Source organism: Calliphora vicina, chromosome 4 (genome assembly GCF_958450345.1).
Source record: "Calliphora vicina chromosome 4, idCalVici1.1, whole genome shotgun sequence".
Lineage (NCBI taxonomy): Eukaryota > Metazoa > Arthropoda > Insecta > Diptera > Calliphoridae > Calliphora > Calliphora vicina.
In genome coordinates, this window is record NC_088783.1 from 104,196,589 (window position 1) to 104,209,857 (window position 13,269).

Here is a 13,269-nt window from a genome sequence, read left to right on the forward strand (position 1 = left end):
AATGAAGAAAGCTTTTCGAAAAAATATATATATCGTAATTGCTAATACAAGCCATTTTAAAAGATATTAAAACATTTGATACGAAATATTTACGATTTTAGCTATGTTTAGTGATATAACGCTAAACACTTAAAAAAAATTAATTAAGCGATTTTCACATATTTGGCGGATTTCTATACAAAAAGTTACCACTACTTGTGTTATTTTAACGAGATACAGAGTTGCATTTGTGTGTATAACAGTTTGTTGGGAAGCAGAGAGTTGCCAGATATTGCTTAATGGGTATTACCGTTAAATACGCTATAATGAAGTTGTAATTTAAGCATTATAAACTTATAAAAACTTTTTAAGCATAGTAAGGGCTTAATATATTAAATGTAGAGCGCAATAGTGTGTCAAATATAACTGAAGTGATTGCTTAATTGTATTCTAAATATTTATTGAGAAAAATTATTTTGTTTTGAACTTTGCAGTAGTTTTTTTTTAAATTAAAATTCAAGTTATTTATTTTTTCAATATACATACATATATTTAAACATTTATTTAAAGATTTTTATTTAATTATTTTAACAAATTTGTAAATAAACTTGAATGAAAAAACCCTGAAATAACATTTATTAATAAAAGTCAATGGAAGTACAATAAAATAACCCCAATAAATACATATCAATGATATAGTAACTGTTTGTAATACTACTACAAATTTTAATTAAGTACAACATTATAAAATTATAACGATTCAATTTTCCAATGATTTGGATCCATTAGATAATCTCTGTAATTAAAAAGAAATAAAACATACATATGTAAAATGAAAACAAAATTTGGAAATTTTATTAGGAAAAAAAATTAAATTCTAGTTAACAAGAGTATTTTACTTTTACATTCAATTTAAATTTAAAGCTTACCTTTTCTTCAGCATTAATTGCATGAACTCTTCCTTTAAATCTGTCAATTTGCCCGCTTGGCCACCATATTCCTCCGGTAATAGTTCTTTCGGAACATGTTCATAAAGTGTCTCAATACCCGTGGTATGAAAATGCATCTAAAAAATTCACAATTTCAATTGAGCGACTTAACAATAAGCTGGCAAGTAATTTATGCTTAACTCACCATACTAAATACTTCTTTGTTGATAAAAGGTTTCACCACGCTTACCAAACGATCCAAATACGAGGGACAATTAATCATGTGCATGGCTTTAATACGCACTGGAAATGCCTGCTGTAGAAATTTCAAATATGTGCGCAGAGTTGTTATTGATAAACGTGTCGCATGTTTCATACTGTAACCAGTCATATCGAAAATTTGAACTTCGCCCTCTGAAAGCATTGAAGTGTTGCCATCACTAATATCTGGCATTGAAAAACGACAATCGGTGATCATTATGAAGGCCTTGGTGTCTTCCGTATGATGCATCTATTTTAAAGAAATATCAATTATTTAGCAAGTTATTATGTATTTTTGTTTATTTTTATAGAGATTTACCTTTCGGGGATCTGGATCACATAGTCTGAAACATGTTATGCGATAATTTTCAGGTGTTAGACCTGGTAAGGGCACCATATCTCTATAGTTTTTGTTATGAAATTGCTTTAATGATTTTGAGTTATTTTCACTTGAAGTATAGATACTTACGCATATTCGAATGTTCTTTGACTATCTTCGTCTGTGGGATCGCGATTAATAAAGATATGTGGGCTTTTATTTCTTATTGTGTAGTTAACTTCGATTAATTTCTTAGTTTCTTCTACATCTTTGTACATGCACAAGTAGAAACGTTCTAATAGGAGACGATCTGAAAAGAGAAACAAAAACAATTTTTATATTGCAAGTATTTGATTTAGACCTCTCAATTTCTTGAGATTGCCACTCGTTTTCCCCTTGTGGGAGTAGATAAAACATTCATATGAGTCTTAAATAAAATGTTCAAAAGATCGTCAGATAAATTGAACCGAATCCAACAGAAGTTGTTCAGGATTGGAGATATAAGATCTGTTTCACATTAGGCAATTTAGTTGTGTATGTTTGTTGCTCAATTTTTCTGTTTGTAGATGTAAGAATTAAGATGTTAAAAGTAAGGAGAAGAAAGCTTTTAAAATTGGAGTACAGATTTCCTTGTACCCGGCAAATTGTTTTGTTGCCTAATGTGAAATGGATCTAACAAAAAGTAACCTGTAAAGTCTCCTTTACACGATCACATTTTACAACACTCTTGTGGTACGGTAGCTTCCCTAATATCGACCGAAAAAAAGCTCTCTTGACTTTTGAGATCTCTTACAATTCCTAACACTCTTTCGGTTCATTTTAAAACTAGCATTTTACAGTTATCATGTTTAGAGTGGGAATAGTGCTTCCAAGATTTATGTAGAGTATAAAAAAAGTTATTTTTGATTGCAAAATTTAATATCTAACTCATCGAGCCAAATTAATTAGAAACATAGAATGGGTTTCTGGAATTTCAGCTTAAGGAAATCATGTTTTCTATAATCTAAATTTTTCTTAAACATCTTATTGAATGATGATCTATTAAAGTACGTACTTCATATTTAAAATCATAAAATTAATTGTTATTGTTATTATTATTATTTATAGAGGAATATACCAAGTTTGTTTATTATTTAAACGATTCCGTAAACATTAAAATCGTAATGATTTCTATTGTAACAAAATAAGCTTTTATTTGCAATAAATTATTCAGTACAAGTTTGATTTTACCAACAAAATGCAATTAAACTATAATTATTATTATTAATAGAGAATTTATGAATATAAATAAATAAACAATTTAAAATTTGCATATAAAACAAACCATTTGAGGAAGCAAATAAAAAATTAATTTTGTACTAAAATGTAAGTAGGTAATTTATTAATCTTAGCCCATTTATGGTATAAAATATTTACATAGAGCGTATTCCAAACTAATAAATAAATTGTGAGAAATAAGTATGTAGTAGGTAGTGATCACTGAAGTTATTGGAAAGAAGAGCGTATGTTTTCGCCAGACTCTCTAGTTTTCGAAAAAAAAACATTTTCAATTAGAGATTGATCATTCAGTGACGCTACTCTGAAACAGTGCATAACGATAATTGAAATTCACTATGGGGACCTAACTATCGAGTGTAAATCCCAGCAAAACGAAACTAAAACTATGGTGCAAGATAACCTTTTTCACGCTACCCCGCCAGAACAATGTTTTACTAATTCTCTCAGATAAATTCTTAGGCATCATTCTAGATATCAAATTATCCTGAGGATTAATCTACAGTCAAGAACATATAAGGCAAAGACGGCAGTATATGTATGCGAAAGGGTCATATGTGGGATATCAATCCTTGAAAAGTGAATTTACTCTTTTAGATGATAATACAACCGATGTTGGTGGAAGACAGTGGACACGGACGTAAACAGGAAAGTGTCTTTGATAGTATGGGAATTCTGATAAAAGATGCAAGCCTATGACATTATTATTCCCTATGATCTACTGGAAAGTAGATGATTCTTCGAAAGTTTGTCCGAAATGAAAGACATCTATATTAATCTTCCTTCTATACTTCAACTGTTTTTATTATTCTTCTTTACCTAAACTAAATTGCATTTCTTCTCTCTATCAATCCTTCTGCTATTCCTCTTCTACACGACATGAGTTTCAAAGGTTGTCAACCCAAAGTCAGCTGTATCAGCCGAAAGGAGTTCCGAGACCAGGAAGGAATTCCGAGACTCTTTTAGGACTTGGAAGTCCTAAAAGAAACGATATTTAAAAGTTTACGCCAATCACTCCGTTAAAAAGCTCAACTGCAAAATTATACTTTTTATGTCTTTCTTAAGTGAAAACTAAAGAAGATTAAGGGCGTGATTCAGAAAAATTTTAAAATTGTTTTCCGTTCGTGTTTCTGAATAGACCCTAAATAACGAACACGTGAGATCTAACTACTGGAGGCTGGTTATGCTAAAGAAACTAGGGACACAAATTTGCGTGGTAAAACATTTTAATACAAAATTGATCACCTAATTAACCATGCCACTTCATAGTTTCAACGATGAAATGTGAATGATCTATTGAGAAACGATTTTCCAGAGCATATTTCTTTCTTGCGAACTCTTAAGTAATTTCGAGATCAATTGAAATATTATTAAACTGATTTCCGTATCTGTCTACAAACAAAGGCTGGCAAGCCTCTGTATATAGTAGTTGTCATACAATGGAAACTTTTTCAAATATACAATTAATAGTTCATTATCCAAAAAATTGTTTACGATATTTAAATTTTTAGTATTTCAGAACTTAATTAAATTAATTAATTAAATTCTGAAAATAGAAAACACTCAACCCTATTATCACAATTCGAAAAAATGGTATCGCCATCGTTTAAATTTTACCTTGGATAGGATATATTTAAAAAAATATTTAAATATTTAAAAAGGATCGATTTTTCGACAAAAACCCGGCCAAAACCACAAGAAAAACATCTTTTTTGAAAAACTGATATCGCCAGCGATACAATTTCACCTTGGAAAGGAATAGTATTTAAACAAATTAAATCAGCCGTTTTTTTATTACCTACTAAAAAAAACATTAAAAAAAGTTATAATTTTTCATTGTCAGTACTTTGCCAGATCTGACAACATTGTAAGATCTGACAACCGTCTATACATATCTTAACTGATTGAAATCCCCAAAGAAGCCAAAACTACAGATTCGGGGTTGTCATGGAAACCAATCATTGTCGGAATCAGTCTTGAAAACGACAAAAAAGAAATCTTTAGTTTAACATAATTTTCCATAGAAAATAAGTGTTTTCTATAGAAAATGTTCAGAATAACATTATTATCTATAAACAAGTAAGAGAGCTATGTTCGGCTTTGACGAATCTTATATACCCTTCACCAAATTATACTTCAAAATACAAATTTTAAATATGTTTAGATATACGAATTGTTTTTTTCAAAATTGATTTTTTAATTTTTTTAAATTTAATTTTTAATATAAGATCGGAAAATTATATTGTAGAAATTACAAACGGAATGACAAACTTATACATACCCTTCTCACGAAGGTGATGGGTATAACAAGTAAGAGAGCTTTATTCGGCTGTGCCGAATCTTATATACCCTTCACCAAATTATACTTTAAAATACAAATTTTAAATATTTTTAGGTAAACAATAAGACATTTTTTTTTAAATTGTTTTTGGAATTTTTTTTTCAAATTCAAAAAAAAATAAAAATTTTTTAAATTTAGCAGTGAAAAAAGTTTTTTTGTTAAAAAAAATTTGGGTTAAAAAATATTTTTCCCGATTTTGACCCATTGTAGGTCCAAATTACTATAGCCTTATATAGTACATCGTTGCAATTGACTTTGAAATATCTATTAGATATCCATATTGTCTATATTGTTACGTTTTAACCTTTTCAAAACGTTTGTTTATTTCCTTTAAATAAACCGGATACTTTTGATTGCAAATAAAAGCCGTTTAGTAGTTTGAAAATTGTAATTCTTTACTTACTATTTAAAATACAACAGAATTAAATAGTCACTCAATGTTTTTTATACACGTTTATAAATTCGCAGAAATACAGACACACTTTATAATGTACACGAATTCACTTGAAAAATACAGCACACTTTAAGGCACTCAGTTGATGTTTAATCGAAAAACGTCTTTGATAAACTCACTAACGACTGCAACCTCTGTCAATATTTAAACACTGCCATCTGCACTTTAGATTGCTCTTTAACTGTCAAAGTTTGTATATTCTAGAGCTTTCTAATACATATGCCATCTGTGGTATATTTTCTACACTGTTCTTTAACTGAATATTCGAATTCGAATATACGGTCGCAGCAAACAGCGTTGCATTACTTACGATCAATGGTCAACTGAAAGCTTTTATTCAATGTTAATAATGCCCACAGATATGTTACAGTTTGAGAGGCACTGGTATTTGAAAGCATTATGCAACTTTTAAATCAGCCGTTAAAATCGTTATATTTGAATTCAAGTAAAATTTCGTAACACTGCCCCCCGCTTAAGCCTGTTCATCCCGAATAGGCATATATTCACTTCTCCCATAGGCAGCTAGTCGTTTCAGATGTTCAACCTTAATTCCCGATATCGGTCTTCCACATTTCCGTATTCTATAAACCATGTCGTCCAATTTCTTAACTACCCTATGTGGTGCTTTGCAGTGATTCCTTAATTTGGATGAGAAACCCTTATTACGTTGTGAGCTATATTTGGTTTTCATTTGGTTATTTGTCATTTTAATTCGTCTCCGAACGAGTTCATGCATTTCTTTTTCTGCTGAAGCACCTTCACCCATCTTGGAACCCAGCCTGATGATCTTTTCTCTGCGGGGCAGACCAAGCACTTCAACAGGAACCATTCTGTCGTTGTACTGTTCAACAAGGGCCTCCATTGCTACATGGTTACATACCAAATCCTCTGCCTCAGTGCCAGCTCTTTTTAAAGGTGTAATGCTTGATGATTCGCCAGCTGATTTCTTGATGGTGAAACATATCTGGTTCGCTTTCTTGGTGCTCTACAGCTTCGCTGAATATGACCAATTTTACCACAGTTATAACATTTAATTTTGGCTTTACATTGTTTCTCATTTAACTGCCTCTTTTTGACATTGAACATTATTCAAGTCCGACACCTTTTTATTAATGCCATCCACTCTGTTGTTAATAACATCAGACACTTTATGAATTTTCTTATCTGTGGCTCTAGAAGATTCTTGAAGTTTTGTTAGAAGTTTATCGTTGTTTACTCTGAAAGTTTCTTTAACTTCAGCCAAAAGCTTCTCGTTGTTTACTTTAAAAATTTCTCGAACTCCTGCTTTAACTTCAGATAGAAGTTTCTCGTTAGCTGTTTCCATTTTTTCCATCATAGCCGCGAACATTGTGCGTAAATCCATGCTGCTTGTTGTTGAACGAGTAGAAACTTCCATTTCTTCATTATACTCGAATTTGTAAGCACCGATGTCAATATCACGCCGTTTGAATTCGTCTATCAGCCTCTTCTGCAATTCTGCCTTGTTACCTGCTGTTGGTAGCTCCAACTTACTCAATTCTTTCTTGAGTTGTTCAACTTTTAGTTCCTCAAACTTCATGCTTATTAATTTGCAATCCCACTTCTGACACCATTTGTCACGTTTTAACCTTTTCAAAACGTTTGTTTATTTCCTTTAAATAAACCCCGTTTTTTTCTTATATCTCAGCCATATGTGGGTCAATTTTATCGATTTTTAATAACAACCGAGCCCGGAGAATTCCCGATATATTGATGTATCAATCATGTTTGTAAGTTATTTGGGGGCTACAGATAGTTGATTCAGCATACAGACGGACATGGCTATATCGACTTCCTTATATATAACGACACAGAATATATAACTTTGTGGGGTCGCAAATGAAAAATATAGATATTACAAACGGAATGACAAACTTATACATATACCTATACCATTGCCACTCATTGTGAAGTGTAAAAAATCTTCAGTATAAGAGCATTTCTATAGATATTTCTATAAAAGAGCTTCAGAAAAAGACTAAAATCGTCAATATAACAGTATTTTTTATAAAAAACTTCAGTATAATTCGATTTTCTACAGAATAATCTTTTTTTTATAGAAAATATTGAGTATAACAGTATTTTTTATAAAAATGTTCATTACAACACTTTTTTCTATTTATATTTTTTATAGAAATTTTCCACTATTTTCTATAGAAAATCTTTAGTATAACAGTATTTTCTATATCGAAATTTCAGAATAACAGTATTTTATATAGAAAATCTTGAGTATAAAAGTATTTTTTTAAGAAATTCTCAGTATAACAGTATTTTCTATAAAAATGTTTAGTATAATTCTATTTTCCATAGAAAATCTTCAGAAAATCAGCATGTTCTGTATAATAATTCTATTGTAATGTTTAGTATAATTATATTTTTTATAGAAAATCTTCAGTATAGCCTAGTACTATGTTCATATTTGCGAAAAATTAAGGGTTTTTCATGCGAAAAATTTAAATACAATTTTAATTTCGTGCGAAAGATGTGCTGCTTATGTTATTTCGTAGTTAAAAAATAAGGTTGTCAGATTACATATTTTTACATATTTTTTACAATAAGAACAGAGTACTGCTTCTGCGAAATTATTTCGCAAATATTTTTTATTCCAAATATATTATATACAGAGTACTAAGCTTATAACAGAATTTTCTACAGAAATTATTTTATAACACTATATTTGAAAGAAAATCTTCAGTATAAATTATTTTCTATAAAAAGTATTGAAAATAATTAAAATGTTAGTACATACTATGAAGTTGAAAAAAATATTATTTTGATATCTAACTTAAATTTTAGTTTAAATGCCGTCTTGTACACATAAACGTTTATACAATTCATTCAAAAATGTTGTATCATTCTATTCAAAATTTTAAAAAAGTAACGGTTAATATTTTCAAAGACAAGAAACGATGCCATCACTCATTGAATAATTTCATTTGTTTTCAAATGTTATTCTTTTTAAAAATTTTAAAAAAGTAACGGTTAATATTTTCAAAGACAAGAAACATTGAATAATTTCATTTGTTTTGAAATGTTATTCTTTTTTTATTTTAAAATTATGCTCAATTAATAAACGTAAAATGTGAATGCTCCATAATATGCATTTTTGCAAGTCATGAGATGAAAACATTGTATGATAAACAAAAGATTTTTCGGAGAAAATAAACACAAATATGTTATACAATATAAATATTGTTTTCATAAACAACATATACATATATTTGCAGTTATTTGTGAATGTCTGACTATTTTTTTTATAAATAAAGCAATTGAAAAAGTTAAGTAACGAGTTGATTCTTTTAAATGTTATACATATTTGCAATTAAATGTTATGACATGGTGAACTTGAAAATTAAAATTAATTGTATGTATCCACTGCATGAGAGCTAGCTTGGTGTTATAAATAAATAGTTCAACTTCCAGCAATATCGATTAAAAACGATTACTTGTCATTTCATGTTTTTATTTATTTCTCTTGTAATTATCATCACTAAACTTGTTTTGGCGCTCAATTTAATGAAATTATACCGTTATAATTTATGTTATCACAACAAAACAAGTTTTGCCAACCACTAATAAATAAATGCAACAACATAATCGAAATTCTTGTACATATTTTTGTTTTTGTTCTTATCACACTCTCTCCACTCACTTACCAATTTGTTTGGGTAAGTTTTTGTTTTCCTCAAACCATGTCTGCAAGTTATCAATGGTTTTTTCATAGTCTTCATCATTATTGGTAGCCATTGTTTGTACAGAAGTGGGTTTTTTCCAAAATATTTTAATAAACAAAAAAGCACCAAACTAAATTTGTTTAAAGAAATTCAACAAATAACACTTGTTTGCATAAATTTGGTTTTTCTTTATTTTTTTTATTTATAGTATATTGTTGTTGTTTTACTTTTTTGTGTATATGCACTTATATTAAAAAAATACTATTTAAATAAAAATATACAACAATTTGCCACTACAACATCTGCTGTGTAGAGAGTTCTACACCAACTGATTTCTGTTCTTCAACTAAAACTGTTGCGTTTTTTCATTGGCAATTTTGTACATTGTCTTTATGTCCGTTGTTTCCACACATTCGCTTCGTTTTGTTTTATTTCTAAATTACGAATAACATACGTAGCAGCAATTTAACGCTTGACTAAATAACCAACAACCAGTCAGTCAGTTAGTGAGTGAGTGAGTGAGTGAGCGAGTGGCATTAAATGCAGCATTTGCACAAAAATTAATATGCGTATCGGATAAGAGTTGCCATGCAATAAATCGATTAATTAAACTTTAAAGTTCATTGTTAATATTTTGTTGTTGTCAATGTTTATACATATTTTGTTTGTGTATCCATTGTACTTATTTGCGCATGGCAGCCCTATTTTAATGTGAAGTTAACATTGAGTGTTTACATTAACATACATTTTATGTTAATAATTCTGTTAAAATATGTACTGGTTTTTATACACCCAGAGAAATAATATAGTTGCACATGTTTACCATAACAATTTCAAAATTTTTAAAAGTTTTTTTTAAAAATATTATGGTCACTGTAATTATATAAATGATTGCGGTAACTATAACATGTTTGTAATTCAAGACATAAAATTGTTGAGTTAAGCGACCAAAAACTTCTTAAGGGAATAGACCCATTTTTTTTAGGTAAAAAAAAAATAAAAAATTGGCCCATTTTAAAAAAAGTCAAAAAAGTGTTTGATTTTGCCCAAAAAAAAAAAATAAAAAATTGTATATCTTGAGTTACAAAATATTTATTTTGATATATATCCCACTCACATTCCACTAAGCGGCCAAATAGGTCTTAAAGGAAAAGACCTAAGCTTTCTTTTGAGGAAAAAAAATTAAAAGAAGGTCCCATTTTGGAAAAAAATTAGATTTTGCACAAAAAAAGCAAAAATTGTATATCTTGAGTTACAAAATATTTATTTTGATAGATATCGCACTCGCATCCCATTAAGCGATTAAAAGGAAAGAACCAACCTATTAAAGGAAAGAACCCAAGCTTTCTTTTGCGAAAAAAAATTTTGCTAAGAACAATAGGTAATAAGTTAGATGGATAAGAAAAAAACACCTGCTTGGCCAAAATGCCAACGATCTTGTTAAAAAATTATGTATGAATTACTATCCAATAGGACTTACCTTGGTGCTAATTTTATCCCGACATCGATTTCAAAAGTTGGTTCACTTGACATGAAATCCCCCATATACATATGTATATATTTACAACAACTCTATATATTGTTACGTTTTAACCTTTTCAAAACGTTGGTTTATTTCCTTTAAATAAACCGCATAATTTTTATTGCAAATAAAAGCCGTTTAGTAGTTTGAAAATTGTAACAACTCTTTACTTATTTAAAATACAACAGAATTAAATAGTCACTCAATGTTTTTTATACACGTTTATAAATTCGCAGAAATACAGACACACTTTATAATGTACACGAATTCAATTGAAAAATACAGCACATTGTGAGGCACTCAGTTGATGTTTAATCGAAAAGCGTCTTTGATAAACTCACTAACGACTGCAACCTCTGCCACTATTTATAACACTGCCATCTGCACTCTAGATTGCTCTTTAACTGTCAAAGCTCGTATATATTCGAATTCGAATATACGGTCGCAGCAAACAGCATTGCCAACTTACTATCAATGGTCAACTGAAAGCTTTTATTCAATGTTAATAATACCCACAGATATGTTACACTTTGCTATTACATCACTGCTATTTGAAAGCATTATGTTTAAATCAGCCGTGTTAAAATTGTTATATTTGAATTCAAGTACAATTTCGTAACAATATATATGTCAAACAGAAAACGAAATGTTTAAAAATCGTGACTGACTCCAAAGTTATATGTATTTCAGTTTAAACATTTTAAAAAAGGCGATTTTTCTTTATTTTTTTGGAAAAAAAGATTTTTTTCTTTTTAAGTTATCTAAAAAATTTCTAAAAAGATGTTTTAGGAATTTATATTTTTAAAATTGTTAATACCCAGGGGCATAGAGAACACATAGAGCGGAAACTCTGCTGTCAAAGACCTAACTCAGTTGTCAAAAACCTAAGTGGTGAGAATGTATTAGTAAAAAAAACTATGCGAAAACAAAAACAACACTCGTATATGTAACTTTTTTGAGTAATTTTTTTGTTTGAGTTTTTTTCTAGTTTCCGCTCTATGTATATTTTCTCTATACCCAGGGTTATCAACAAAATGGGTAAAATTAAATTCTCAAATCTGGCATCTCTTTGCATATTTTTGATTTGATTTCAAATATTATTCACTTGAAAAGTCTGAATCAACTACATATTAAGCTGGCCACACACGGAATGATTTGTTCGCCTGATTTGTGATTGAAAATTTTCAATTACTTGTGATTTTGTTCGCGCACAGCCCCATTAACAAGTCGAACACGAACAAATCGGACTCACAAATCATCCGTGTGTGGCCAGCTTTAGACAAAGACTACAATTATTCCTTCGCGAGTTTAAACCAGAAAATTTGAAATTTACAGCAGGTAAACTGACTAAGGAAGGGTTAACAGTGTTATTCTGTGTTAGCATGACGGCACAAAAGGAAATGTCTTTTGGTTACCTATAAATACAACTTCTATCTGTCAGCCTTTAGATAAAGGTATTATTCAAAGATTTAAATTTCATTAACGCAGTTTTGTTGTCAAAACTATTCTGTAATATTTAGAAGCAAATTTAGAGGGTTCAAAAAAATCGACATTCTTGAATCTACATATATTTTTGGTGGAAGATAAATGAAATTGTAATGATCTCTTTTTGTTTATTAAACTAAAAAAAATATCAAGTTTTTTTTATTAGACCTTCCTTAGGCGGATACCTCTCAATAATGGACAAATTTCAGGCGATTTCGTAGCTGTCCACTATAGAGAGTTTTCACTGTAAATATTTATTATAAATTGCAGTAAACCATTTCATTATTATTTTATATATTTAATCAATTTCAAACAATGTCCATAACAAAGTATTCTATAGATCCTTCATAAATAAGGTAGCAAATAATAATAATTTGATAAAAAAAGCTAATCTAAGTTAGTAAGACATTTATTTTGGTATTAACTGTTATTAAAATACAATAATCGAACAGACAGACACATATTGAGTTGAAATTATATAATTTACTTATTTAAGTAGTTCAAAGATAAGATCTTATGAGGTAATGATTATGTGGTCAAACTATAAAATAAAATATTGTTACGAAATTGTACTTGAATTCAAATGTAACGATTTTAACGGCTAATTTAAAGTTGCATAATGCTTTCAAATAGCAGTGCCCAAACTTTAACATATCTGTGGGCATTATTAACATTGAATAAAAGCTTTCAGTTGACCATTGATAGTAAGTATGGCAACGCTGTTTGCTGCGACCGTATATTCGAATTCGAATATTCAGTTAAAGAACATTGTAGAAAGTACACCACAGATGGCGTATGTATTAGTAAGATCTAGAATATTCGAGCTTTGACAGTTAAAGAGCAATCTAGAGTGCAGATGGCAGTGTTATAAATAGTGGCAGAGGTTGCAGTTGCAGTTAGTCAGTTCGAACAAACATCAACTGAGTGCTGTGTTTTTCAAGTGAATTCGTGTACATTATAAAGTGTGTCTGTATTTCTGCGAATTTATAAACGTGTATAAAAAAACATTGAG

The 13,269-nt window shown here is 29.4% G+C and overlaps 1 protein-coding gene across 1 annotated transcript; it reads right to left on the reverse strand.

Moving 5' to 3' along the window:
• Positions 1-500: 500 nt before the first annotated feature.
• Positions 501-9,622, reverse strand: LOC135956987 (alpha-tocopherol transfer protein-like). The gene is made up of 6 exons (XM_065507628.1): positions 9,233-9,622; positions 1,639-1,798; positions 1,489-1,570; positions 1,114-1,419; positions 909-1,045; positions 501-775 (listed from the first exon to the last, which is right to left on the reverse strand). Exons 1-6 carry the CDS (start codon positions 9,321-9,323, stop codon positions 730-732), a joined length of 822 nt encoding a protein of 273 aa, XP_065363700.1. The 5' UTR covers positions 9,324-9,622; the 3' UTR covers positions 501-729.
• Positions 9,623-13,269: the final 3,647 nt, after the last annotated feature.